The 25,786-nt window shown below is 37.7% G+C and overlaps 1 protein-coding gene and 1 long non-coding RNA gene across 3 annotated transcripts in view; one reads left to right on the forward strand and one right to left on the reverse strand.

The window, feature by feature from the left end:
* Positions 1-25,786, reverse strand: part of Pde6 (phosphodiesterase 6) — a 370,807-nt gene that overhangs the window by 52,899 nt on the left and 292,122 nt on the right. For both annotated transcript variants that reach the window (XM_067130407.1, XM_067130406.1), the window contains 7 exons: positions 25,314-25,480; positions 24,773-24,967; positions 22,263-22,467; positions 19,184-19,302; positions 11,679-11,837; positions 11,188-11,277; positions 484-615 (listed from right to left, as the gene is read on the reverse strand). In XM_067130407.1, coding sequence (XP_066986508.1) covers positions 484-615; positions 11,188-11,277; positions 11,679-11,837; positions 19,184-19,302; positions 22,263-22,467; positions 24,773-24,967; positions 25,314-25,480 — 1,067 coding nt within the window. The remainder of the gene's footprint in view (positions 1-483; positions 616-11,187; positions 11,278-11,678; positions 11,838-19,183; positions 19,303-22,262; positions 22,468-24,772; positions 24,968-25,313; positions 25,481-25,786) is intronic.
* On the forward strand, positions 4,589-8,580 carry LOC136854160 (uncharacterized). Its single transcript, XR_010857654.1, has 2 exons — positions 4,589-4,696; positions 8,348-8,580. It is a non-coding gene; the product is annotated as an uncharacterized lncRNA (long non-coding RNA).

Below are 25,786 nucleotides of genomic sequence, written 5' to 3' on the forward strand. Positions count from 1 at the left end.
CGCTGAAAGGGAAATTGACAGTACCAAGGTCTGAAAGGTGTAATAGGAAAAAAACCTCGCAGTTGCACTATGAAACAATTGTTAGCTAGGATGGATAGTAAGATGGAAGAAAGAGAATATGAATGAAAGAGGTTGCATCTAGGAGCCGAAGGGGACACTGCAAAACCCTTAAGTAATGCCTACAGTCCACCACGTGAGGTGCACTGACGGCACTATCCCCCTACAGGGAAAGCACGTATATTATCAAGAAGCGTGATTAAACTATAAGCAGAAACGACAGAAGAATGTAAAACGCGATACAAAGAGAAAGAGCTCTAAAGGGAAGCTGTTTACCATTCATGAGTTTAATAGTCTTTGTAAGGGGTTTATGATTTTACTGAAGAGGGTTATGTGATATTCATGAGTGTGATAGCGTTTGTAAGAGGATTAGGATTTTATTTAACAGGTTTATGACTTTTACGTCAGCATAAGCGCCTTCGTTACCTGAGGGTCAAGGAGGTAGACTGAACAACGCTGACACTTGAGAAGTTCCCGAGCCTCTGTCATGATCTTCGTCACCAGTCGGTCTAAGGAAGTCTGCTCTTCGAAGATGCCTCTTGCCAACTGGAGGAGGAGCTGCCGACAGAGAAGAAAAAAGAAAGGGGGTGGGTTTAAAGAAAGTACGTAGGCAGAACTAGAGTTATTTAGTAGTTATAACAATGTTTATAACTTACCAATGTTTCACTTGCTGTTTTGCTTTAAATAGGCGAAATTTCCTGTTGTTTGTAATTCTGTTGCTTTATTTATTATTCATTGCTAATTACTTTTACTATCTCTAACTTGCGAGTTCTATTTACATACACACAGAATGAGAGAGATAGCGAGAGATGGATAATTCTGAAGCTAAATTACTTCAGGAAAAGATCTACAATATTCGTTGTAGTTGACTGAAAAAAAGGAAATTATTAGCCTGTTAATCACTTCAAGATTTTGATATGCGTAAATATACTTAGATGGCATAATGCCCCTGATACATAATCTCAGCATTCATCCAACAATTTATGACATGAAATATGTAAAACTTACTCCACCTGGAAAATTTCTGTGAATTCATTTAAGATTTGAAGCCAGAAGTAAGCACATAGTAAATGGGATTGTACCTGAAATTAATAAGTTTTCAGTTTATTCCAACAATATTCGTTAACAGATCCGTGTTCAACTATCCGCATAAAAAAAGCATTTTATCAAAGCAATCAATACAATCTCTCTTACCCATGTTTTGAATTCAACCTGTTGCGTTCTGACCATCACCTTACACCTGTCATAAGCAGAATAATATCGCAAATTTATTATCTCCTGGTAAAAAAGGCTGAATTACTAGAAACACATTAGCAATGTCTTTAGCTCTGTTGCCTATTATTTCGAATTCTAACTTTAACTTTCGTGTTGGCTTTAACACTAACCCTATGTAAGACTAGGACTAATTATTCCAAAAGGAATTTCTATGGCATTTTAGACGTTTTCATTATACACTTTATGACAAAGTCATTTCAAACTTCACATACTTTCGACCTAATCCACGCGTTAAATGTGCAAATTGCCCGTAGTGGCAGGTATTTATAATGGCGCCTCTTATGACTCGTAGTGGCAGGGGATGGGAGGGAGGCAATTGAGACAGTTAGAGTGAATTTTCTGGTCTTACCAGAAATACGCGCCTCGTTAATCCTGCTTTATTTTTATTATTATTTTCTGTCTAATTCGTTCAGTTTAAAAGCTCTTTTCAAGTAACAGGGCCAGTTCCAATACGGTCTGTCATTACCCAAGTTATTACTCGAGAGCACCTACTTTGCCAGAATAGGCTATTAAAACCTACAACACATTCATTGCATGCTAACTTGATGTCTCTATTCGGACAATTAACTGAGGGAAAGTGGAAAAGTTTAACGAGTTACTAATGAGCCCCCTTAATACGAAGAGGCTGATGCCGTGTGTTTTCTCACATGGGGCTCATTCATAATTCACACATGCGACAGTTACAATTCACAGCCACCAATCACCCAAATTATTGATTTGCTTGGAAGGTAATATTCGCTGGCAATTAAGCGGAAGCTGTCTTTGCTATTAATGCGTATTTATAAAAAAAAAAACTGATAACATTTTTACTATTTCTATTATGAACACTAATTTTGTAACATTTTAGTTATTCCTTCAGTGGCTGGAAATGGCAACAATGCCCTGGATTACTGAGGTAATGGCTTGTGAGGGAAATATATATATGTATGTATGTATATATATATATATATATATATATATATATATATATATATATATATATATATATATAAGTGTGTGTGTGTGTGTGTATGTATGTATATATATATATACACACATATACAACTCGTATTAGGTTCCAGATTCTTTAATTTACATTGTACTACAATGTACAAGTAAATGAAAGAATCTGGAATCTTAACTTTTCCGTCTTAATACGGGTAATCTGAATATATATACACAGCGAAGTTGTGTGGCTATTTTGTGACATATATATATATATATATATATATATATATATATATATATATATATATATATATATATATGAAAAAATGCGAAATGTGATGGTAAAACGCCTCCGAGCGATATAAGAATTCCAAGTTGATGTCTCTTCTGGAGTGGAATAAATTTAGAAAGAATTAGGCGCAAATGGATCTTAAAATAGCGGCTTACGAAGATGTGCTGTCAGATGAGGAGGGAGATAGTGTAGAAGAGGTATCTGAAGTCAGTAGCAAATGAAATGTGGACCTGACTGGTGACATAAGGGAATCAAGGTTAATATGAAACTGGCTATGGGAGTTGGGATTGAAAATATGCAATAAAGAAAAAGTTGATGATTAAAAAGGCACCAGGTGTTTATAAGTGTTTTATTAGTAGTAGACTGTGGAAGGTTCACCGAAAGAAAAGTGTCTAGCGTAAATGAGAAGAATTTTAGTTCCTTGATTCACAGGAAAATGGGAAAATTTGTATAAAAAAAAGTAAGGTAAAATAACATTGCAAAATGGAAAAGTGTTGATTCAGTAAATGCAGTTTGGTTACAGGCCAGGAGGAAACGGTGTTCATTCTAAAGAATTTAGATAACAAACGGGAGGGTGATAACAACTAAGAAGTCATCCCTTTCATTGAAATGAATAAATAAATGAATGCTGCATACTACTAACTGACAAAAATGACCGACATTGATGGCAAATTCTTAAATCGTACATGAGAATCACTGGTCAACGACTGACATCTTCGTTTATGATGGCAGCGACGAGTGAGGAAAATATATCGACATGTGTCAATTTAAAAGCTGATGGAGCTATGGGCTTTTGTAATGCCGCTGGCAATAAAGTCACGTGATATTTCATAAGTCGACTTGGAGCTGTCACATACGATTTTACCTATCAAAAAACTAATGTGATTTTAGTTCATATATTTTGGGTAAATCGGCTTTAAGATAATGTGGCACGTATTCCCGCTTAAAAGCAGCAGGGACCCGCAGATGTTCGTCGATAATGCGGAGGATGATTACTTGAGTATTGCCTGAGAATTCACAATATATTCTAGATTCTTTCAATTCCTTGTCGGACTACAGACGGGATAATCGTTCACTCGGGTCCTGGACGTTTCGGCCGGAAGTCATTTAGGCCGTAACATTCAAACTGGCAAACGGCCGAAATGGGTGTATATAATACTTTGATCTCCGACGGGCTAGTATTAAACACGGCGTCCCTAGGAGCTTCTGACGTGTCTTACGGCCTGAACTTTATATGGCCTAAAGTTGTGGCGGCCTAACAGGTTCACGGCCGAAAATAATACTGCCTATTCGTCCCGAACTCGTTCACTCTACTTATAATAGCATTTTTTATATGAAAGAGAATGTGATATGTTAGAAAAATAGATTAAAAACTGTGCCTCCCTCCTCCTCTCCAAGAAAATAACCTCAAAACGAAAATACGAATACAGTATTTGATAACCTTCAGGGGACAACGACATGGCTTCTCATTAGCTGTTGTAAATATTTCATCAGTCATTCCAACTTTCATATTTGTGACGTTGTTTCCCTCACTATTTTTCAGAATATGTAATGTAAGAATATTATTTAAAAAGTTATCAAGATAAGTCTATACACTACTTTCCACATCAGTGATCTAGATGTATGCTGACCCCTTATGCACATTTTCCCTGTTTAATCTCTATGATAATATAACTTCAGGGCCAGGTTGGCTTTTAACAGCGCCTGTTAAACATTACAATCAAAAGAATACAAACCTTACTTTCCTATGATGTTTCGTGTGATTATTTAATCACTATCTGAACGAAAAACACACCCAGTGACAATATTCTTGAAGATGGAGAGGAAGGCAAACTTAAGAAATGGAGACAAGCGAGTATCATTTGTTTAGCTCAAAGCAGTAAAAAATAAAAATATTGCCTGAATATGTTTAAGGTTGATTGGATTACGGTCACCATAATAATATCCACGTGATTTAAAATGACATTTATTTGTACGCCTCATTCATCTCTACCGCTAACGAAGATTTTGTCACGAGTTTCGTGTCGGCCAATGTTCATTGTTTCACAGTCTCGGTTGTATCGAAGGTGTGGAAAACATTTAGGTTTATCTGTTGTATATCACATACTAGGAATTGTTGGATAATTGAATAACAAACTGCTGGTGGTAGGTCACGCATTTTTGAGTCTGTGTTGTGGGTGTGCAACTCAAGATACATCTTTGTAGGGATGAAAAATGGGTATGTTTATGGCTGAACTGGTTTGATGCGTTAGGCCTAGGCCTACACCCGTAGCTTTAAATTCTGTTGACCCCACTTTTTCAGCTTTTGTTTCGCTCTGAAAGGCACCGGTTACGCACGGCTGATAATACAAATAAATACCAGGATTAACACACAACCCCTAACGTATTAGTGCAACTTTGGTTAGGCTTAGCTTTAATCATATGTGCAGCTAGGTTTAGGTTTGGTTAGTTTTCGGAAAACTCCGGCCACCTCCCACATTTTTCTTCGGTAAATCACACCAAAACAAAAAATTTCTTCTCAATACATAACCTTCGCAAATGCTTAATAAACGAGAAAAATAATTAATCAAATTACATCTTAAAGGGTGTGACAATCCCGGCCCCCCCACCCCCCTCCATAGCTAATGCGGTAAAAATGTAACCAATAAACACCCGTAGGTTACGATAGGTTGGTATTATTAGGTTCTTTTAGTGCCTTATCATTTCCTAGCCATTTTTGCATGTAAAACCCAAAATGGTTTTTCATGCTGGCGCCTTTCGAAATGGCTGGCTGGAGTCTTGCGAAAAATTACCTTAGGCTGTAGGCTGCACCTGTTGTATAGGCCGTATTGCAAAACTGTAATGCATTGATGTCACTTTAGATAGAGTGAAAGGCTCAGCCTAAGTCTGGTGTAAGGCTAGTTGCCGATTACACGTGTATACAAGCCCAGACAAGAAATACAAATGTCTAGTTAACAGTTTAGAGGCATAGGCCTGACATATCTGATTTAGGCCTAGTGCAAATGTTAGTGAATATTAAACCATGAAAGAAGGCAAGCGTCTTGGTAACAGTGAATTTGCTCTGGATTCTAGTATTTCGTATTAAACATGTCAAAGAGGCTTAACCTACTAGCACAGCACAAAAACTCCCAATATCGAGTTGTGGTAATAAAATAATACCGAGAGTTTAGTTTTAATATGTAGTTAGCAAATTGTTGTAAATTATTGGCACTACTATATAGGGTTAGGTCAGATGGCAATCAGATAGTAGGTATAGCCTAAGCTATTCCTAGTGCAAAGTTTTGTGTGGCCTAATTTTGATCATGTGCTTAGCTGTACACTATTATATATTGCAAAAATGTAATGCAGCATTGTTAGTTTAGCTTAGGTATTTGAAAACCTAACCTAAATCAGATGTAAGGCTTGTTGCCAGTTATACTTGTATAGCCCCCATTTTTAAAATAAATTTAAAGGTTGGTGGCGGGGGCTAAGGTCCCCATCCTCAGCCATGTAGTAAAGTACCGAGCTTCCCATGTTAAATAGGTTAAGTCAGGGTGTAGCCTTCTTTATCACTTGTACTTTTGCACATTTTTTATAAATTTTTTGGTTTTTCTTTGTCATTGTTGTTTTTCACCTTGTCTTTGTTACTGATTAAACAGATGAATTGTATATTTGTCCACCTGCTTCTTTTTTTTTTTTTTTTTCAATTCCTGTTGATGCAGTAAACTGCGTTCCAAGAAGTGATGAGGCACCACTGCAAGTATTATGGGCAGTTTCATAAGGGGTATTTGTGTAATGGCAGATGATAACTGTTCATGATTATTTTTGCAGTAACAAATTTTAGTAACTTATAATTTGCCTAACATTATTAAAAAAAACATTTGGGAACTTAAATGATAATGAGAATCTTCCAAGCTCACTTTGGAAATAGTTGTACAGCACTGTAAAAGGTATACATCTTAACTTAACCTACCCAAACCCTTGCAGGATCCCTTTCATCATGCCTGAAAATGATGCCAGGAGTACTTGGAACAAGGTTTCCATCCTAACCTGAACAAAGTTGAGTGCGTCTTGCTGCTTGACCTTTGGGCTTCACCCATCGTGGAAATCCCCTCCTCTCATTTTAACTTGCCAAGTAAATTTATTTAATACCTACACTACGTTTTTGAGGATGGTTTAGAGTACTAGGGTTTCGTTCTTCACATTTGACTGACCAAGTGTTTGCAGGCAGCTCTTTTATCTCTGTTAGCTGACCCTTTTTTGGCTGCATAGTCTGCATACTGCTGTGGTAGGTTAGGTAGCCGCCAGAGGCCATGTACCCTCTAAACTGCACCAAATATGGTAACATGAATAGTAAAATACCAATTAAAAGTTATCCACAAGTTCTTGATATATGACATTAAGAAAATGTGACATATATGAATGTTTGAAAACTCATGATTGTGTTACAGCATGATTATAATTTTGTACTTTCAGAATTCTGTGGCCTAGTCAAAACATTACAGGTTGTAATTGTTCATAATCAGCTTGAAAACTTTTGGGCATGCAACACCATAATTGTATTTAGTTAATATGTGACTTGGAATATTTGTTATAATTATAGTATTTACATTCAATGTGACTCCTTTCCTGTAATTTTTTGGTCAAGATTTTGAATTTTTTTATATGATAATTCCTTTGGCCCTAGGAAACGATTATTAGATGGTAAAATCACAGATCAGAATCATGTAGGATCTTATTTAATGTAAATGGCAAAGATAAATAAAATGTTTTGTTTTTTAAATTAAAACAATGAAACACTAACTAATGTACATAACATTAAATATTGAGGACCTTAGTTAAAGGTCAGGAATTGAAATCGTCAACATGGTGATTTGGTGTTAACTAGTTTTCAACTTGTCATTCTGCTGTGGGAGTCAAAGGAGGCAGGTGAATGGGTGTGAATGGTCAAGGTTGCTTGTAACCTTGTTTGGGCTATAGCTTTTCCCTGTGAAGTCATGCCTGAAATGTGTCGAAATGGAAATGTACTGCAGGTTTTTACAAGTGTCACTTGGCGTGACATAGATTTAGCATAAATGTAGGTGGTCACTTGTTAGCAACGCTTTTATTAGCTGCAAGGGAAAACTGGTAGTATCAGCATTGGAATTATTGGAACTTCAGAACTTCCAGTTTAGTGCAAAAGCTTTCTTGTTTAAAAGGCTGATAAAGAGCTTCACTTCAAAGTTAGGTGCCTTCTTTTTTTTAGTTTAATTTGTTACTTATCTTCTTTCTCTTTGCACTGGGATATTTTTCCTTGGTGGGATCCTTAGGCATATAGCATTTTGGGTGCAGCTTGCTTTGAGAATAATAATAGTAGTAATGGATGGTGTTACCCTGTATGTTCTTCTGATTTAGGATGGGCCTAGGGTGTTATTGACCAAATCTGTTAAGTCATACTTATGTATAGTAATAATGCAATATGACCAGAGTTCATCCTATACCATAAAAGACAACTGCATTCTCCGTAATTATCCTTTGTTACTGCTAAGTAGACATGACGTTTAGAACTGCATATAAAGCATATCCTTTTTCCGTGCTTATCAGGCTGCTTCCAGTCAGTCTCACATTAAAAGTTTACAGGCACTAAGTGGTATCATGGGTCCATTATTATACATAATATTTGCTGCATCACACAGTATAAAATACTACTTCGCTGTGTGAATTTCTATATCAAAATTTAATTAGGGACACCTGGAATTTTTAATAGGAGAAAATTATAATATTCTATATGTTCAGTATTGCTTAAAACTAATGGCACACATTTTTGTTCTTTTTCAGATTGGAGTGTGATATTTTTTAAGTGATAGTAGTGCGTGATTTAGTGTGTCGTCGCCTGATAGACTAAAGTTTTGTTTTGTTAGTGATAAGATAAAAGATTCACAAGAGTATGAACTATTACCCGCCACAGTGCATCTTTAAATCTCAACTACTGCATTTTTATCCTATTGCATTCCAGTTCTCGATCCTTAACCCCCAATAGTGGGATGCATACCTTGCTCTTCTTTCTGGTATGTACTCATTTTTGTGGTACTCAGTTCCTTATGCTGTTTACTAATATATTTACTCTTGCCGATTTTTATTGCATTCTAACTTTATAGGTTGTCACGTTTTGCACTTAAACCTCCATTGTTTGTATAGAGCAAATTAATTTCTTAAATTTTCTTCTTTGTAAACTCTGGCATATATTATTATTGCAGGTTGACAAGGCTTTTCATAAGATCAAAATAGTTTAGGCATTTTTCATGAATTATCCTAAAAAAACTTAACTATAAATATCTTTGAGATTAACCTTCTTGAAAACATCTGGACCTACCCCTGTCACCTAAATACCCAGGACCTAGCCTTTTCCTTGAACCACATATCCACCATCCCAGAACACCCTTGATCTTGCCCTTTCCTTGGAAACCCTTGACCTTGCTTTATCCTTGAAACTTCCCTAACCTTACTTATTTGGGATGAATCTTAACTACTGTTAAAGATAGCTATATCTTCGGGCTGGCAGGTGCGGTCAGCAGTCAAAATAACGATCACTTGGCTGATCTAGATGACTGTAGTTAATCTGTTCTTCACCAGGTTTGTCTCGAATGTTTTAGTTCTCATCAGAATTATTCTTGCTGCCATTTTGTGTGGTACTCTGTGCATTTGCAAGTTTGATTGTTGGCTGTTTTTTATGGTATTGTAACTATTTTGCTTTGTTGCTCAGGATATCTTCGAATGGCAGTAGGAAAAGGTCATCAGGTTTTGCATGGATGAATTCTGCGTTAGGTGAATGTATTCGGTACGGTTAGCTAGGCACACAGTTTGTGCCAGTCTTAAATAGTAATGGGGTTAGCTTAACTTCAGCACCTAAAGGTGGTAGTGGTGTTCTCAAGACAATACACAACCTCCCTAGTGTATATCAGGAATCAGGGTAGCACAAAATCTTCTACAATATTCCCCTTTGCAGAGAAACTGCTTCTATGGTCGGAAGCAAAGGAATACAGTATAGTACTTATTCTCCAGTTTCTTTTAGGGAAGAATGTTTAGTGGCCCAGCTCAGCAGAAGGGATCAGATTCTTGTGGAATTTCCGTGATTTCCCATATTTTATCATTTTTAACAGTATTCTGCCATCTGATTTTTAGTTTTCTGCAAAAGCAAACTACTGAGGTGGCTTTGTCTGTCCGTCTTTACTTTTTCTGTCCGCCCTCATATCTTAAAAACTACTAAGGCTAGAGGGCTGCAAATTGGTATGTTGATCATCCACCCGCCAATCATCAAACATACCAAATTGCAGCCCTGTAGCCTCAGTAGTTTTTATTTTAAGGTTAAAGTTAGCCATGATCGTGCGCCTGGCATCGCTATAGGTGTCAACAATACAGGCTGAAAGTTTCATGGGCCGCGGCTCATACAGCATTATACACTGTACAGAAAAATCGATTGCGCCGAAGAAACTTCGGCGCATTTTTTACTTGACTTTTGATGTTCTGAAAATTTTATTATTAAACCGACAGTTTCATTATGATTACATGATTCTTGTCCGTATATAAATACAGATAATGCGAGAATTGTATTATCATATATTTCGTATGCAATTTCAATTTATTTGATTTTCAAACCTCTTCCATCTCCAATCTCTTTTTTTCATAATTAAATTTCTGAGAAGGGCAAACACACACACATCCCTGTGTGTTATATTCCTCCGTATAGGTTTCTCATCAAAATGGGTCTCTCCGTATTTGTGACGGCTTATTCTCAAGGCAGATTGGATCGATATTTTTCATTTAGCATTCGTTGATGGAACCGACGAATCTCTTAGGCTTGTTGATGTCTTTAGGAAATTTGAATTGTTTCCCATTCCCAGATGTTTTGTTTTGCTGCCCAAACATCCATCAAAACAGCTTGTCATTTTTATTACATTTGCACCGTGCTGTGATGGAGAGATGTATTTTGAAACGGTTTTTGGGTACCGTCTGCAGGCAGTGGGTTGAATTGTTTTCCCATTGTTGTTTGAACTAAAACGACTTCTAACATTATTGATCCCTAGGAAAATTTAAGTTAGCACCTTCGTTTTACAAATAGAATAAAGAAAGGTCAACCAGCCAAAGCTCACCTCGTAGCAAAGCCGGCGGAAGTTGTTTTACACGATCGGCCTAAATTGATTTAGCGTTTGCTTTCCATTTCGACATCCTATTGTATGCAGCGAACAACGCTTACCTCCAGGGGAAAATATGCCACTTGTTTTCTTTCTCGCCACTGCAGTTTCTACAGACTTTACCGTGTTTTTTTCCTTTGACTTGAGGCTTTATTATAGTCACTATTTCATCTGATTTTTTTTTATTTAGTACTTATTTTTTGCAAGGAACATAAATGTCAAAGTTAGCACCAGGAACCAGGTTCCTGGTTGGCACGCTACTTGCTTTAGCAAAAATTTTATGCACTCTTCAGTGTAAAGTTTATATGTTTCTTTTCAAATCCGGAATGCCGCTTCATCACTGAGAGAGGGAACTCTTCCAGAGGTACTTTATTTAGGCGCCCTATGGGTAATAAGCTAACAATTTTTTTTTTCTCATGTAGACCGTTTCCTTTGTGAAATGCCAAGTTTCTCCAGTACAAGAGTTTGAAAAGGAAAGTTTCTTACCTGGTTTCTTTTGTACTCTCGAACTGACATATCAAACAGCTGAGCATTTTGGATTCCGATGCCGCAGAATGTTAAGTACCTCCTGAATACCTGTGTGGAGAAAATATAGAGGATTATATATTTGTAAAGAGTGCCCGTCTGTGTAAGTGAATGGTATATCTCATGTTAAACGTACCGTCTTATCTCGGCTAGACTTAACAGAAAGCATCGAGGTATGCCAGGTAATTTTAAAGGAACAGTCTAAGCTTCCACTCTGTACTGGCGACCCTTCGCAATCGTGACAGTCTTATATAAATCATTCATTCATTTTAACACAGTAGCTGAACGTATACATACAAAAAGTTAGTGCAATAGTACTAGTTATCGCGTTATAACAGGCAATAGTCTCTGCAATTCTAGTGCAATAGTACTAGTTATCTCGTTATAACAGGCAATAGTGTCTGCAATTCTATTTTGACACACTGTCCTAAATGTGTCCCTGGGAAACTCACCTCCACGTCCTGCGGTGTGAACTCGTTGGTTCCATTCTTCTTGTTGATGATTTCTGCGACACCTATAACCTCCCCCTCGTAGTTGCAGACGGGCATGCAGAGGACACTCATCGTTTTGTAGCCCGTCCTACGGTCGATACTGGCATCAAATCGAGGGTCCTGCCGAGTAAATAGGAAGTGGATGATTCCATTTTGCTGAGAAGATGGCTCTTACGTACTGGCCACGATTGGCACTTTAGGGCGAGGGAAAGTTTTCTCACAGCTAAAATGATTCTTTCAAAGCTCATAGATTCCGTTTTTCCCTCAGGGAATGTAAAGATTGGGTCTCTCTCTCTCTCTCTCTCTCTCTCTCTCTCTCTCTCTCTCTCTCTCTCTCGTTCCAATGTATGAAGACATTCGTTAGTATGTGATTTGCATGGGCGTATGAGACACGTACAAGATGTATTATTATTCATGTATAATAAAGCAAATATTTTGGTTTCGATGACCTTGAACACCGTGTCGCCAGAATCATGTATAAAATCAGTGGATTCACTCTCCCTTCTGTGATGGTCATGTAGGTCCTTTATTTTGCGTAAAATGACTACACACTGGCTTTACCGAGCCGCCAGCTTAGCGGATTATTTGTTCAATGTTCTAATTAATATTATTGTTGATGCGGTTATTGTTGAATGTGTTGTGTAGACAATGTGGAGTATTTAGCTGATTGTTCTCATTCATTGTTTTTGTAAACTTAGGCTTCAAAATACAGTGGCTTGAGTAAAGGTGTAAGGCTTCAAAATACAGTTTGTTTAATGTTCTAATTAATATTATTGTTGATGCGATAATTGTTGAATGTGTTGTGTAGACAGTGTGGAGTATTTAGGAACTGATTGTTCTAATTTATTGTTTTTGTAAACTTAGGCCTCAAAATACAGTGGTTTGAGTAAAGGTGTAGATGGTAAGGGCAATGGTGTGGAATAAAACTAAGTGATGAGATTGTTCTTTATGTTGCTTCCGTGTATTCCTTGGACATTAAACTTTGCAGTATGTAACTGTCTGTTTTGTGACGCCGTCTTTGTCGTTGAAAGTATTCATATTGACTTATTGATTTTGAATGAGTTTATTATGTTTGATGGTAAAGTTTGGGTTTAAGTAAGATGCTTATTTTAGATGCTTGGTAATCATCTGTGAATTATATTGCCAGCTCATTGTCTCCTTTCCGTGAAGAATTCTAGGAATTATAAGAAAACGGAAGCATTGAGGAAAATTAAGCTTGGTAGTAAAGGGAAATAAACTATTATCTACGTGAGGACTCATCTTGCTGGTTAGGTATCCAACCAGTGAACGATAACAGAAACGTAAAATGCTCTCCTAAGGGACAGCCATGACTGCCCTTTGCATTGATTTTGGTTTCAAAATAACTTTTGTTTTTCAGGAAAATTCTCACACCATAGCCTCCAACGTCGCGTAACGCAGCGGTCCTTTGTGAAATTCCGCCATTCATGTCTTCCGTTGGCCTTATCTTCCACAAATCTCACTCATCTCGAGCCTCCCTTCTCATAATTCTCATCATCCAAGAAGGTCTTGGTCTTAGTCTTCCATCTCTGCTGTGCTCACAGGAGCCCCGGGCTCGTCCGGTCCATAACCATCTCCCTTTCATCATTAACTCATCTACATATGGAACTTACGTAATTTCCCAACTCTATCCTGCCGTCTGACTGCTAATGTTCTTCCTAAGGCTTTATTATCAAATTACGAAATCTTTTGGAGTCCTTTCATTGTCATACGATGATTAGTATTCCTATAGCAATAAAGATCGTGGTCGACTAATGTTTAATTTCACTTTCGTTTGCAGTTTCAGTCTATTTGAGTTCCAAGTCTTATTCTCCCCGTCAGTGCACCTCATACGTTGCATTGTAGGCATTACTTGCGTTCTGTGCAGCGTACCTTCGGCCCCTAGCTGCAACCCCTTTTCATTCCTTTTACTGTATCTCCGCTCATATTCTCTCTCATGTTACTTTCCACCCTCCTCTAAAAAATTTTAATACTGCAGCTACGAGGTTTTCCTCTTGTTACACCTTTCAAACCTTTTTACCGCCAGTGTCAGTTTCAGCGCTGAATGATCCCATAGGTCCCAGCGCTTGGCCTTTGGTCTAAATTCTATATTGTATTGTATTCTATTCTGTTTTATTCTCTTCTCTTCTCCAAGTATTGTTTGATTTGCCTTTTTTCAGCCTTTCACTAAATTCTAACCCGAGAGAACCTGTACTGGATACTGTTGTTCTTCAATATTTGAAAGGTTCGACCTTATTAATCCTTTTTCCATTTAACGTTATTTCATCCCCCTGTGTAGACACCGTCCTCATCTTTGTTTTTCTTAGAATTATGTCAAGTCCCGTCTCGGGTTACATAAAGCATTATATTAAGCAAGATTTGTAAATTTTATACGCCATTTTATTTATTTTTTACTTTCATTTCATGGCCAGAGCTCTGCTTTTGTTTTTATACGCTGACGTTTCATGTCGGGAAAAATTTGCCTGGCAAGGTTTTTTTTTATATAGCTAATGAAATTTTACTACCGTATCATTTGAGGAGTTGTTTTATTTTTCTTTTCGACAGTTTAATATTTTACCAAGCTTTGATATGATATGATATGATATGATATATATATATATATATATATATATATAAAACACCAGAAGAAAGTAACTTCTTATATATTTAATAATGTAATTTTACTCTCTTGTATAACTGATCTTTATCCGAGAACGATGATCTAGGCCGGATATTAGATAAAGAAAACATTGGAAGTTAACATTTTGCTCCTGTCCCATAATACCACTGATGTTATGTTTATTCATACACACACACACACACACACACACACACACACACACACACACACACACACACACACACACACACACACACACAGAGAGAGAGAGAGAGAGAGAGAGAGAGAGAGAGAGAGAGAGAGAGAGAGAGAGAGAGAGATTACTAAGGTATGTTTAACCATAGTCTAATTAATGTATCTAATTTCCAGAAGTTATTCCCTTCCGGAGTCTTAGTACAGCTTATGATGATAATGATATAAAGAATTTTTAATGTTGACTTAGGAGACTTCCTAGGGTTAATTAATATCGTTATGATCCTTTGTTAAGACCAGATAATGAACATGGAAGATCATAGGTCTCGTACGCTTTGTCAAAGGGGTCGTTCTGGCCACGGTTCTGACTTTTTCATGAGGTCTCTCTCTCTCTCTCTCTCTCTCTCTCTCTCTCTCTCTCTCTCTCTCTCTCTCTCTCAAACACACGTACACACACACACATCTTATACCCATTTGCACAACGAACTCCAATTCCCTCGGCAGTGTATCCTCATAGCATTCTGTTCAGATATTTCTGGAAGATTTTTCTTTTTTATGGCGAATATTTTTCCGGCTTTAATTTTGCGTTCCTTTGGAGGGCCTGATTAGATTTAGGGGCTGATACGGAACTTGAGATTGGATGCCAGTGAACCTGGGAAATCGGAGAGCGAGTTGGGGGGTCGGGGTAGATGGAGAGGATTAGTAGGGTGAAAGTGGCAGGAACTGTGCTGGAAGTTTAGGTGTTATTTTTGTGCCTCCGGTTCACCGTCCCAAGGTATCTAGTATTGACCTGTTTGTCCAGCTGTATGTATGTCCTTCCGCCAGTTGACTCCGAAGGGGGTAGTGCCGTCAGTGCACCTCATGCGGTGCACTGTAGGCATTACTTAAGGTTCTTTGCAGCGTCTTTTCGGCCCCCGTTTATTCCTTTTACTGCATCTCCGTTCATATTCCGTTTCTTCCATCTTACTTTCCACCCTCAGTGCAACAGCGAGGTTTACACCTTTAAAAACCATTTACTCTCAATTTCATTTTCAACACTGAATGACCTCATAGGCCCCAGCGCTTGGCCTTTGCTCAAAATTCAATATTCTATTCTATTCTATTCATCCGTCGGGTAAGGTTAAAAGTTTTTATATTTATCTGTGAATTTGAAATCTAGAAGATTAAGACATCGTAAGCACGAAGATTAAGACATCGTAAGCACTTTCTGTATGTGATGGTGAATTTGACATTTTATGTGGGGAATCTAAGGGTCAGGTTCGGGATATTGTATTTCACGAATAAATGTTGTTTTGAAATTTTTCGTAGATCTGTCTGTCAATGTCTGTTTCGTTTAAGCTGTAGATGACTTGCCTAAGCAGTGACTCGAGAATTAGGCATAGTGCGAGTATCTTTACAGGATGTCACTATGGAAGTTGCACAAGGAACGTGGATGAAATCAAGTTTCATTATAATGTTTGGCTGCGCTCTCTCTCTCTCTCTCTCTCTCTCTCTCTCTCTCTCTCTCTCTCTCTCTCTGCAGTGAAAAGAGTTCCCACGTAGAGTCTTTTTTTATTTTACTTGAAATGATATTTTGTGTAGGTTTGGTTTGGCAAAGCGTGATCCATGGGGCACAATTGTAATTTGTGATTTTACATTTATGGCGTAATATTAGTTGCTGAATGGTTCCTTATGGTGTTTTGTTCATGTAAATTAAAATATAAGAATTTCTGCGCCGGCGACGTCATTTGTTAAACGCACGAGGACTTGCACAAGGACTGTAACTTCTAACTGCAGAGGCTAGTGATTCGGTCGGCAAGTTACTTAATCTACCCCAAGGATGATTTGCTGCATTACATTTTTTCTGTACTGTTTGTGACTGGAGTCGAATTTTAATAGTTGTCACTCTGGGGTAACCTAATTTTCTTTTTCGTATCCCGCCTGACATTCAGTCTTTCATTGAAAATCGAAAAGCAGAATTCCTATTTCCAGATATTGAAGTCCTTTCTGCCAAAAATTTGTTTTTATCGAAAGCATTTTTATGGATCAGTTCGATTTTTCAGGCCTCGTTCATCATTGTACCACATACTTAGGCAGAGTCATTCGCATTTTTCGTATGCAAGGAGTATTGAGTTTCAGTAAAGTACCTTGACTGTATTCTTTCGTACCACATTTAGTTAATTACTACATTATGGAGTATCACTCTTTATCTTTGATGCAATTGTTGCTATAATTTAAGAGTTAGCAACTAATTTATGAATTATTAATATTGTTTCATAACATGAAAACTGGTAAATGATTTTGATGTGACCGTTAACACTCCGAGAGAATTTTGGAATAGTTGCAAATAAAATTTTTAAATATATTTATTAAGACCGCTATCAGTTTCTATTATGCCGCGGGCTTTCAGGATTATTCTTCATACCGGGAAATCTAATTTTAATGATGCTTTTTTGGGGGGGCACACAATAGGCAATAATAAATTAGAAGTAGCTTTTGTGACACCCTGGTGTGTTAAAATGATTATAAGTGAGTTTAATTTGGCTAAAATGTTGGCATTCATCTGTAACAATCATAATGTATTCGCCTGCACCTGGAGTATCTTTTTGTAGAGCAACAAAGCATTTACACACACACACACACACACACACACACACACACACACACACACACACACACACACACACACACACACACACACACACACACTCTCTCTCTCACTTAAATAAGGAATGCTGCTTCTGGTGATAAGTATGGTTAATTGGTAGGTCACATAATCGTTATATAGTGTATATAGCATCAGAAAGACAACAGGCAAGACACTTGCCATGTTGACAGTCGAGCCAATTGTGTTGGAATGCGAAGTTGCGTAAAGAGAAAAGTAGAATTTGCGAAGAAAATTATCAACCTAAGTAAAACAGAGGAAAAATTCGATGTGTGGTAAATAATGCAGATGTTTTAGCTGTGCCTTCATGAATAAATTATTAGTACTTACACTTGCTTGTCTGTTGGTTGCAGAGGTTTTAACAGAATAGTCAGACATTTCTCATGAGCGATTTTTTTTCCTTAAACGGAATAATCAAGGCACGTCTCAAGAGTTTTTTTTTTTAAATTGACTTAACTATATATGCATACCTTTGATGATTTTGGAAGCAAAGAGATCAATTTAGAGATATTTCTCTCGGTTTCATAGTGAAAATGCAGTACAGCAGTTCCATGAACTAGCAGTTTTCAGTGAACTGATCAGAATACATAAGATTTTCCCATATTTAGAGGAGTATTCATGGCAACGATTCTCTCGTGAAGCTGGTGTTCGCACTTTTCGGTGAAAGGGCTAATCAACCATTACACAACTTTTTTCTTTCATAACTGATTGCTATCTTGGTTGCTGAGGTGATGAAGACGAATTCTCTTACCTACATTTACAGGAATAATTTTTACCTCCCCACTGATGTGTAGGTTGCATAACATTTTGCGCCACAGATTGCGGTAATTTTATAAACCTGGAGAAATTTCGTGTTGTCAGATGATGTCAGTGTACTTACTGCCTTTGAGAGACGGGTTCCTCTAGAAATCTTTCCTAGGGTTTTGTTAGACTTGTTGAACATAAATTCTTGGCTTGCAGCTTCTTGTTACCAGGCTGTGTAGGAGGCTGCAGGTGTCACCCATCCCCTGCTCATGCCCATGTCCCGGAAACTGACATTTATGGGTGTCGATGGGCCGTCTCATCAGGCTCTTGCCGTCAGCCAGACTGTTTGAGATGTGGCACGTCATCACAATCTCTCGGGTCTGAATTCTTGGACTAGTGCCAGTCTAACCCTTGAAACAGTACCTCCCACCTAAGTGGCGAGTCTCCTAAGTAGAAGACGAGAATGCGTTTTGCTTGGAACAATTACAGATTATTGAGGTATTGGCATTTTTCGTAGATACAGAAACCCGAAGTCTTACACTAGTTTTCACCTCTTAGACCAACCCATCTTTGTCCCTGGGGGCAAAGAAAAATGTGTTACGCTTGTAGATGAGCAGTGAGAAGCCCATGCTTGCCGGTAACTACCTTGACAGGTTTCAACGATCGATTCAAGCTGGTGCCTTGGAGTACTCCTTTGTGATAGTCGTCAGATTGCATATCTTTGTTTTGTTGCCCCCTCCCCCCAAAAAAAAAAAAGACCAAGCTCGATAAAAATCACTTTGTCCATTTTACTGCAGTAAGATTATCACAGAGAAGTAGGTAGTACTCTGCAACCCTAAATATGAAAGTGCTTTACGATTTGATGGTTGTTTTGTAGTCGGCTCTGCAGCGCAGGAACTGTTATGTTCTTATACACAGTAAATCCTGTGCATTTTATATTGAAGTCATATGAATCTTATGTATTTTTTAAACTTCCATGAAAACGTTCACAATGCATGTGATGCAACACCGCACTTACCACATGACTCGACAAATGTTATGTCTAAGATTTGTTTTGCTAGAAGCCCTATGTACCCAATGTGCAGTCATCAAGTTAATTAACTGAAGAACCCTTCGTCAGGCATCTTGGCGCAGTGCGCTAATTATGGCAGCCAACTGTCTAATCATTTTGTCTCGGCGCCATCTGGAACCTCCTCCCGTTGGAGATGAGCTTCGAGGGGCTTCCCTTTCATTCCTTTAAAAATGCGTTCTTTTTTTTTTATTCCTTACCTGATAAGCGTCTTTAATGTTGATGACTTCTTTGGTGCTAGCCACGTGCCCCACGATCCCGACGCCCCAAGGGAGCAGGATCTCTTTCTCGGAGGCGTTTGCTAGGGCCTCCTCCAGTACTGCGGGAAAGAAACGAAAACTAATTAGTGAGCCCTGCAAGGGAAGGTGGACCTGCTTTTTTGTTTGGTTTCCTTTTTTTTTTTTAAATGTCATCTAGTGATGGTTCATACTTAGTAACAGATTTTTCTTTGCAAATTAGGTTCTCTCTCTCTCTCTCTCTCTCTCTCTCTCTCTCTCTCTCTCTCTCTCTCTCTCTCTCACACATGTAAATGCATATTGATTGATTTTATATATATATATAATATATATATATATATATATTATATATTATGCATATATATATATATATACAGTATATATATATTATACATATATATATATATATATATATATATATATATATATATATATATATATATATATATATATATATATATATATATATATATATATATATATATATATATATATATATATTATATAATATATATAGAGATATAGAGAGAGAGAGAGAGAGAGAGAAGAGAGAGAGAGAGAGAGACTGTATACAGTTAATTAGATAGCCTGCAGTTTCCAGTATTGTTTTTATTCTGTACATTTCCCGACCACATTCTACTCACATTAAGAAAAGTTATCTTAACGGAACTTTTTTGGAATGAAAACCTAGCCACCCATGACTTTAATTTCACGATTGCAGAGATGGTGCCGTTTGCCTTGTGTAATCAGTAACATTTACCTCCAAACGCATGTTAAAGTCTATTCGTCCATTAGCCTTAATAACATTCTTCCCTCTATTATCTTTTCATCCTTCACTCTATCTGGCTGACTCTCATTCTTGTATCTCGCTCGTCATTGAAGCTCTTGACCAGCTTCAGTTACTCCTATGTTATGAAACATCACTTGTCATTCACAGAAATAATGTGTAACTTTATATTAATGGACTTTCTTGAACCACAGACTTGAATTTGCATTGCGCGCTCACACACACACACACACACACACACACACACACACACACACACACACACACACACACACACACACACACTACGAATTCATTTTGTCGATGGTCATTCAGTCAGCAGTCACCCAGAAAAGCCAGAAACCCTTGCCACGTAATCCCTCTGAACATCCGTAGGGCAAGGCGTTGGTCAAGCAGGCTCATCCCGTATATACATCGTGTAAACTGAAGGGTAACTCGTTTTCGCTAACAAGATGGCTCCAAAGACGAAAACAACACAATTGCAAACTGCTGAACCGCTGCTTCATACAGGAGGCTCATCAGCTGCGCTTGGAACCCCAGCCTTACAAGCTGAACGATTAACCACTATCTTTCATCCACCCTGTAGCGGGTAGTTCGTCAGTGAACCTCACGGGGTGCACTTTAGGCATTACTAAAGGTTCTTTGCAGGGTCCCTTCGGCCTCTAGCAACAACCCCTTTCATTCCTTTTACTGTACCTCAGTTCACATCTTTTTCCCATCTTGCTATCTCCTAACAACTATTTCAGAGTGCAACTGCGAGGTTTTCCTCCTGTTACACTTTTCAAACCTACCTACTCTCAATTTCCCTTTCAGCTCTAGATGACCTCATAGGTCCCAGCGCTTGGCCTTTGGCCAGAACTCTATATTCCTATATACTGTATATATATCTTTCGTCCGCTTTAGTGCTTCCTGGATATTAAGGCTATTGCCTCTGTAGTACCTCTTTCATGACATCTTCCCAGCACTTTCTAGGTCTTCCTCAGATCCTCCCTCTTATCACTATATACTCAATAACTGATTATCCTCTATTCTGTGTTTATGGTAAATAAGTTCAAAACAGATTGATCCAACATTTCACCTACGCAAACTTTATTTTACCAAGTGAGCATATCTTCATGTGTCTCACCCTTCAATTCTGTTATTTCTGCAATGCAAGAAGTTCCTATTGACACCTTCAACCGTATTTTTCACTTCCGTGAAAGTGTTTGACTCTTCTATTCCTTATACTACCACATTGGGTTCCAAAAGCGCTCCAACAGTGCGGGCGTTCTGTTGCACGCTACCTTTTACGAACCTTTCTTGATCAGTGTTGCGACTGTCTCGTCTTTCATTCTACCATCGTCAGTCATATTTACTCCTATTTCACTTTATATTCTCTTAACCTTTTTCTGCTCAAATTTATTTTCAGCATTCTCCTCTAAGAAACATTTTCTGCCTTTAATTTCTGCAGTTTCTCTTCATTATCGCCAGTCAGTACTGGGCTTTCCGGTACCATCAGTTTTCCACTCTGTTCATGCCACTTTTTGTAGAATCCTATGACTATGCATGAACGACTTAAGTTATTCGGTTTCTCACATGACTTCATCCATAAAGGTATTGAACAGCAATAGGAACATAACACTCCCTTACCTCAAACCTACTTTTGAAAAGCAGACACCTGTCGTATCAACATATTCTAAAATATTCTCTCAGAACTCAACATCCATACAGTGTATTCTCCCTTTCCGCCACAGTTCCTGGGTATCAGTACTATCCTAAGTTGTTTTCTAGACCTATATGGCACATTCACCTTTTTTCCCCTTTACTCTTAAATGTCTAGGGATATCGAGTTAATTTTGTTAATTTTATGCACCTGTGACTCCCACTTTTTTGCAAAAAACTCTGTTATTCCTTTTATACAAAGGCCCCATTATTCCTCTGCCACTCCTTTGGACTTTTCTTTCATCCAGATATATCTTACAGACTAGTCAGTCATTCAATCATGTCTTCACCAGTGTGCAAGTGGATTGCACTTCAATCCCAACTGGTGTGTCTTACTTTTTTACTCAATATATCTTGAGCAGTAACTTCCACTATCATTCTCAGTTTACATTTAACCCATTTCAGCCTAGCAGACATCCGTCTGAGACGCCTGCTATGTATTTTTCTGTTGTGTGTACGTAGACATTTCGAAACACTTTCGGACAGTCCCATTCTGTAGGTACCTCCCCAGATCTCATTTTTTTAAATGTATTCAGATTTCCTTGTTACTCTTACCTGTATCCACTGTAACATCGAAGAGCTTGGCCACTAAGCACCTGGAATTCTTTGGTCCCTGAGCCAGGAAGAGGGAAGCCCTGTCTGCGTGGGTCAGGTGGCCCACGTTCACCAGGATTTTGTGGCACAGGGTGTCGATGTCCAGCTCCGTGCTGATGTCCCGGATGAGTTCCATGAATAGTTCTGGCTCAGTCAGTCTTTCCACCTGGAGAGAGAGAGTCACTTACTTTATTACAACTTTGATGAGTGCAGTAACAATGTTGGTATTATTCTTGTTTTATTAAACGACATTTTTTGCTTAATGTTTGTATATAAAATGTCAAGGTGATGTGATAAAAATTCATATAGTATATATAATTTATAATATATAATGTATATATATATGTGTGTATATATGTATATATATGTATATATATGTATAATGTATATATATGAATATTTATCTCATCACCTTGACATTTTATATACAAACATTAAGCACAAAATGTTGTTTAATATCCAATTCGTGCTACTTCGGGAATGTCGCTGAAAGGAATTGTAAGTGATAGAAAGTTGGTATCTTAATGTTTGTATATATGTAATATAATGTGTGGTGTGTGTGTGTGTGATCTGTTCATATAAATACATATGTATAAAATAATTTTTGTGAACCAGAGGATGAAGTGTTTGAAAATTAAAGTACTTTTTAAAAAATTCGTTTTGTCTGTCAAGAATACCTTCGCAAACTTTTGTCATTTTTCACTGTTATTTTTATTAGCAAATAATAAGAGTAATCACGATGCACTACTGCTGTGTCGTTGATTTAGGCTCTCGATGTGTTTTATTCTGAATTTAGTAGACAGGGTTTTGGCCTTTTAATTTTCTCCAGGTTTTCCCCCAGAGTCTTAATAACAATCTTAACATCAGTGTCCATGAAGATGAGGGACATAATTAATGTAGGGAAGAGTCTCTGGGGAGATAAAATCATAATTTAGTGTAAGCGAGGTACGGCCCAAGGTGGGCAAAGTTTTAATAAAAAAAAAACAGATGTGTTTTACTTAGAAAAAAAGGCGTTATGTTCTCAAAAGGAAGAAGGTACTGTGATTTTACAAGAAAAACAAGAGTTTGATTGCAGAATATTTCTTATTAACCAAGTTCTTTATTTTTAGTGAGCTTATTAGTTTTTCCACTCCTAAAAGCCAGTTATCAAAAACAGGTATTGTGAGTAAGTAAATCATTTATATTGGCATTTTTATACAGTTATATAAGGCACTGGTAGAATTGGATTTTTATGAGAACGAAAGGCTCTTTGAAATAACAAGATAAAGCTAATAAAACTAATATTACCATCTGTAAGAAGAAATGGATTCTCTCTCTCTCTCTCTCTCTCTCTCTCTCTCTCTCTCTCTCTCTCTCTCTCTCTCTCTCTCTCTCAGGTAGAACCTTATGTGATAGCATTAGAGCCTTAATAATTGTTTTAAAAATCCATATTGCAAATAAAGAAAATATTTGAGGCGTTGTTTAATAATGCCTAACGTTTTTGTAAATATCAGATTTAATTACGTTTAAAGAAGCCTATCGTAATAAAAAAAACTGAGTTTGATTTTTAGTGCGTTGGCATGCATCGAATAAATGACTAATGAAAGATTTAGAGATAAAATATTACTGTTAAAATTGAAACAGTAGAGGGGAACCGTAGTTAGGATTCTGTCCTTAACATCATGATATATATGACGTCATCGACGAAGGCCAATGAATTCTCCCCCAAGTTGATTAGATGACCAGCAGAAGCACAATAACCTTAGCGTACAAAAATTCCCAGAACGGGTGAGTACCTCTCTCTCTCTCTCTCTCTCTCTCTCTCTCTCTCTCTCTCTCTCTCTCTCTCTCTCTCTCTCTGTGGATTTTCTTTCTCGCTCAAGTGGAGAATTATAATCAGTTTCCTTTTCCCAAGGCGTGGAATTGGTTTCAAATCTGCTGTGAAATACTCTTAAGGCATTCGTTTAGTGTTGGACCTTTGTCCTCAGTTACCTCCCACAACGTGAGAAGTTCCCCCTCTTTTCTGTGTCTGAGGGTCCCCATAAGTTTGCCAGTATTTTTGTGTCAAGTCTCTCTCTCTCTCTCTCTCTCTCTCTCTCTCTCTCTCTCTCTCTCTCTCTCTCTCTCTCTCTCTCAAAATATGAGAGGAAAATTTAGATCATCATCTGGAGTTGATGTGACCACGTCAGCTTTTCGGTGATATAGAAGTTTTTTTTTTTTTGTGGGGATTTGTAGTTGCTTTGTGTATTATTTGGTTGTTTTAGAATTTCTTAAAATCATTCTTAAAAGTGTTTCTGCTTTCTTAGATAATTGTGAAGATGCACTAAGTGTCTGATTTTCTTTGCGTTTAGTAAACACACTGTCAAAAAATTTACATTTTCCGAGTTAATACAAGGAAATATCCGTCGACATAATAATCAATTTCCACTTGAGAAATGATTCAGCGTAACTTTTCCCTTTTCCCCTCCACCGACAACTTCTTTCCCCCTTACCTTTTTCGACTTTTTGCTCTTGGGAGAGAGCCAGGAACTGATCGAGTTCTTTCTGCTGGGGTATGAATAGTTGGCGACGACGTTACCCAGATCCGAATTTCCAGAGGTGGGTGTATCCCTGGCTTCAGAGTCCCAGGCTCGTCCCAGCTGGTCTGCTTGTAGGTGGTTGCGGCCGCTCCGGAGATTCCTCAGGTTCTGTTGAAAGAAAAATCGAGAGTATGAATGGAATGATCATGAAATGGACGCGAGTTTCAAATTCTTGGGTTGGGTGTCAGTTGCTGCGCCAAAAACGTAATTTTTTTTTTTATAGTGGTTGTCATAGTTTGTGTCAGGAAGATTTGGAAAGTAGCTGTTTTTCCCAGGATTAGTTTTATTTGACCATGCTTTTTGACATGAATTGGTAGATGCTTTTTAACAGAACGTTATTTTTGCAGCCTATATTAGAGGGCAAACATAGCAAGAAATATCATAATTTCCAGCGTATGTTCATTACACAAGATTTTGCTGTGTTTTCAATGGAAAAGTGACATTATCTACTCACTGCTCTTGGTGCCCTATCTCTCAGCCATTTCTCTACGACCTGAGGATGACGGTCGAGGTAAGCTGCCACTTGCTCCTCCGGGAGATCCAGGATGACACCTTGTCCGCTCGAGGCTGACATCCCCGACGATAGCGAGGGGCTGGAAGATCGTAGGCTGGGAGGCTCGTCTGAGGAATTGAGGCGTGAAGAGCCATCAGTATCGGAGGGAACGATTTTGTATATATTATGTAGATTCAAGAATTGTTTAAAAGAGAATAAATGTTTTAGATTTTTGACGGGTGTATAATTTCGTTGTTGTCTGGGAGGACAAACTTACTTATTTTTAAGAATTATATTTTCATATCTTTCCAGTATTTTTTTTTATGTAACCGCCATTCCACGTCTGAAGGAAGCAGGAATTGAAATGGAAAAGAATATAGTGGGAGAATTGGTAGTGAATTGCTATTTACTTTTTTTTTTCTTTTTTTTTGCCA

This window comes from Macrobrachium rosenbergii, chromosome 28, assembly GCF_040412425.1.
Source record: "Macrobrachium rosenbergii isolate ZJJX-2024 chromosome 28, ASM4041242v1, whole genome shotgun sequence".
In the NCBI taxonomy this organism is placed as follows: domain Eukaryota; kingdom Metazoa; phylum Arthropoda; class Malacostraca; order Decapoda; family Palaemonidae; genus Macrobrachium; species Macrobrachium rosenbergii.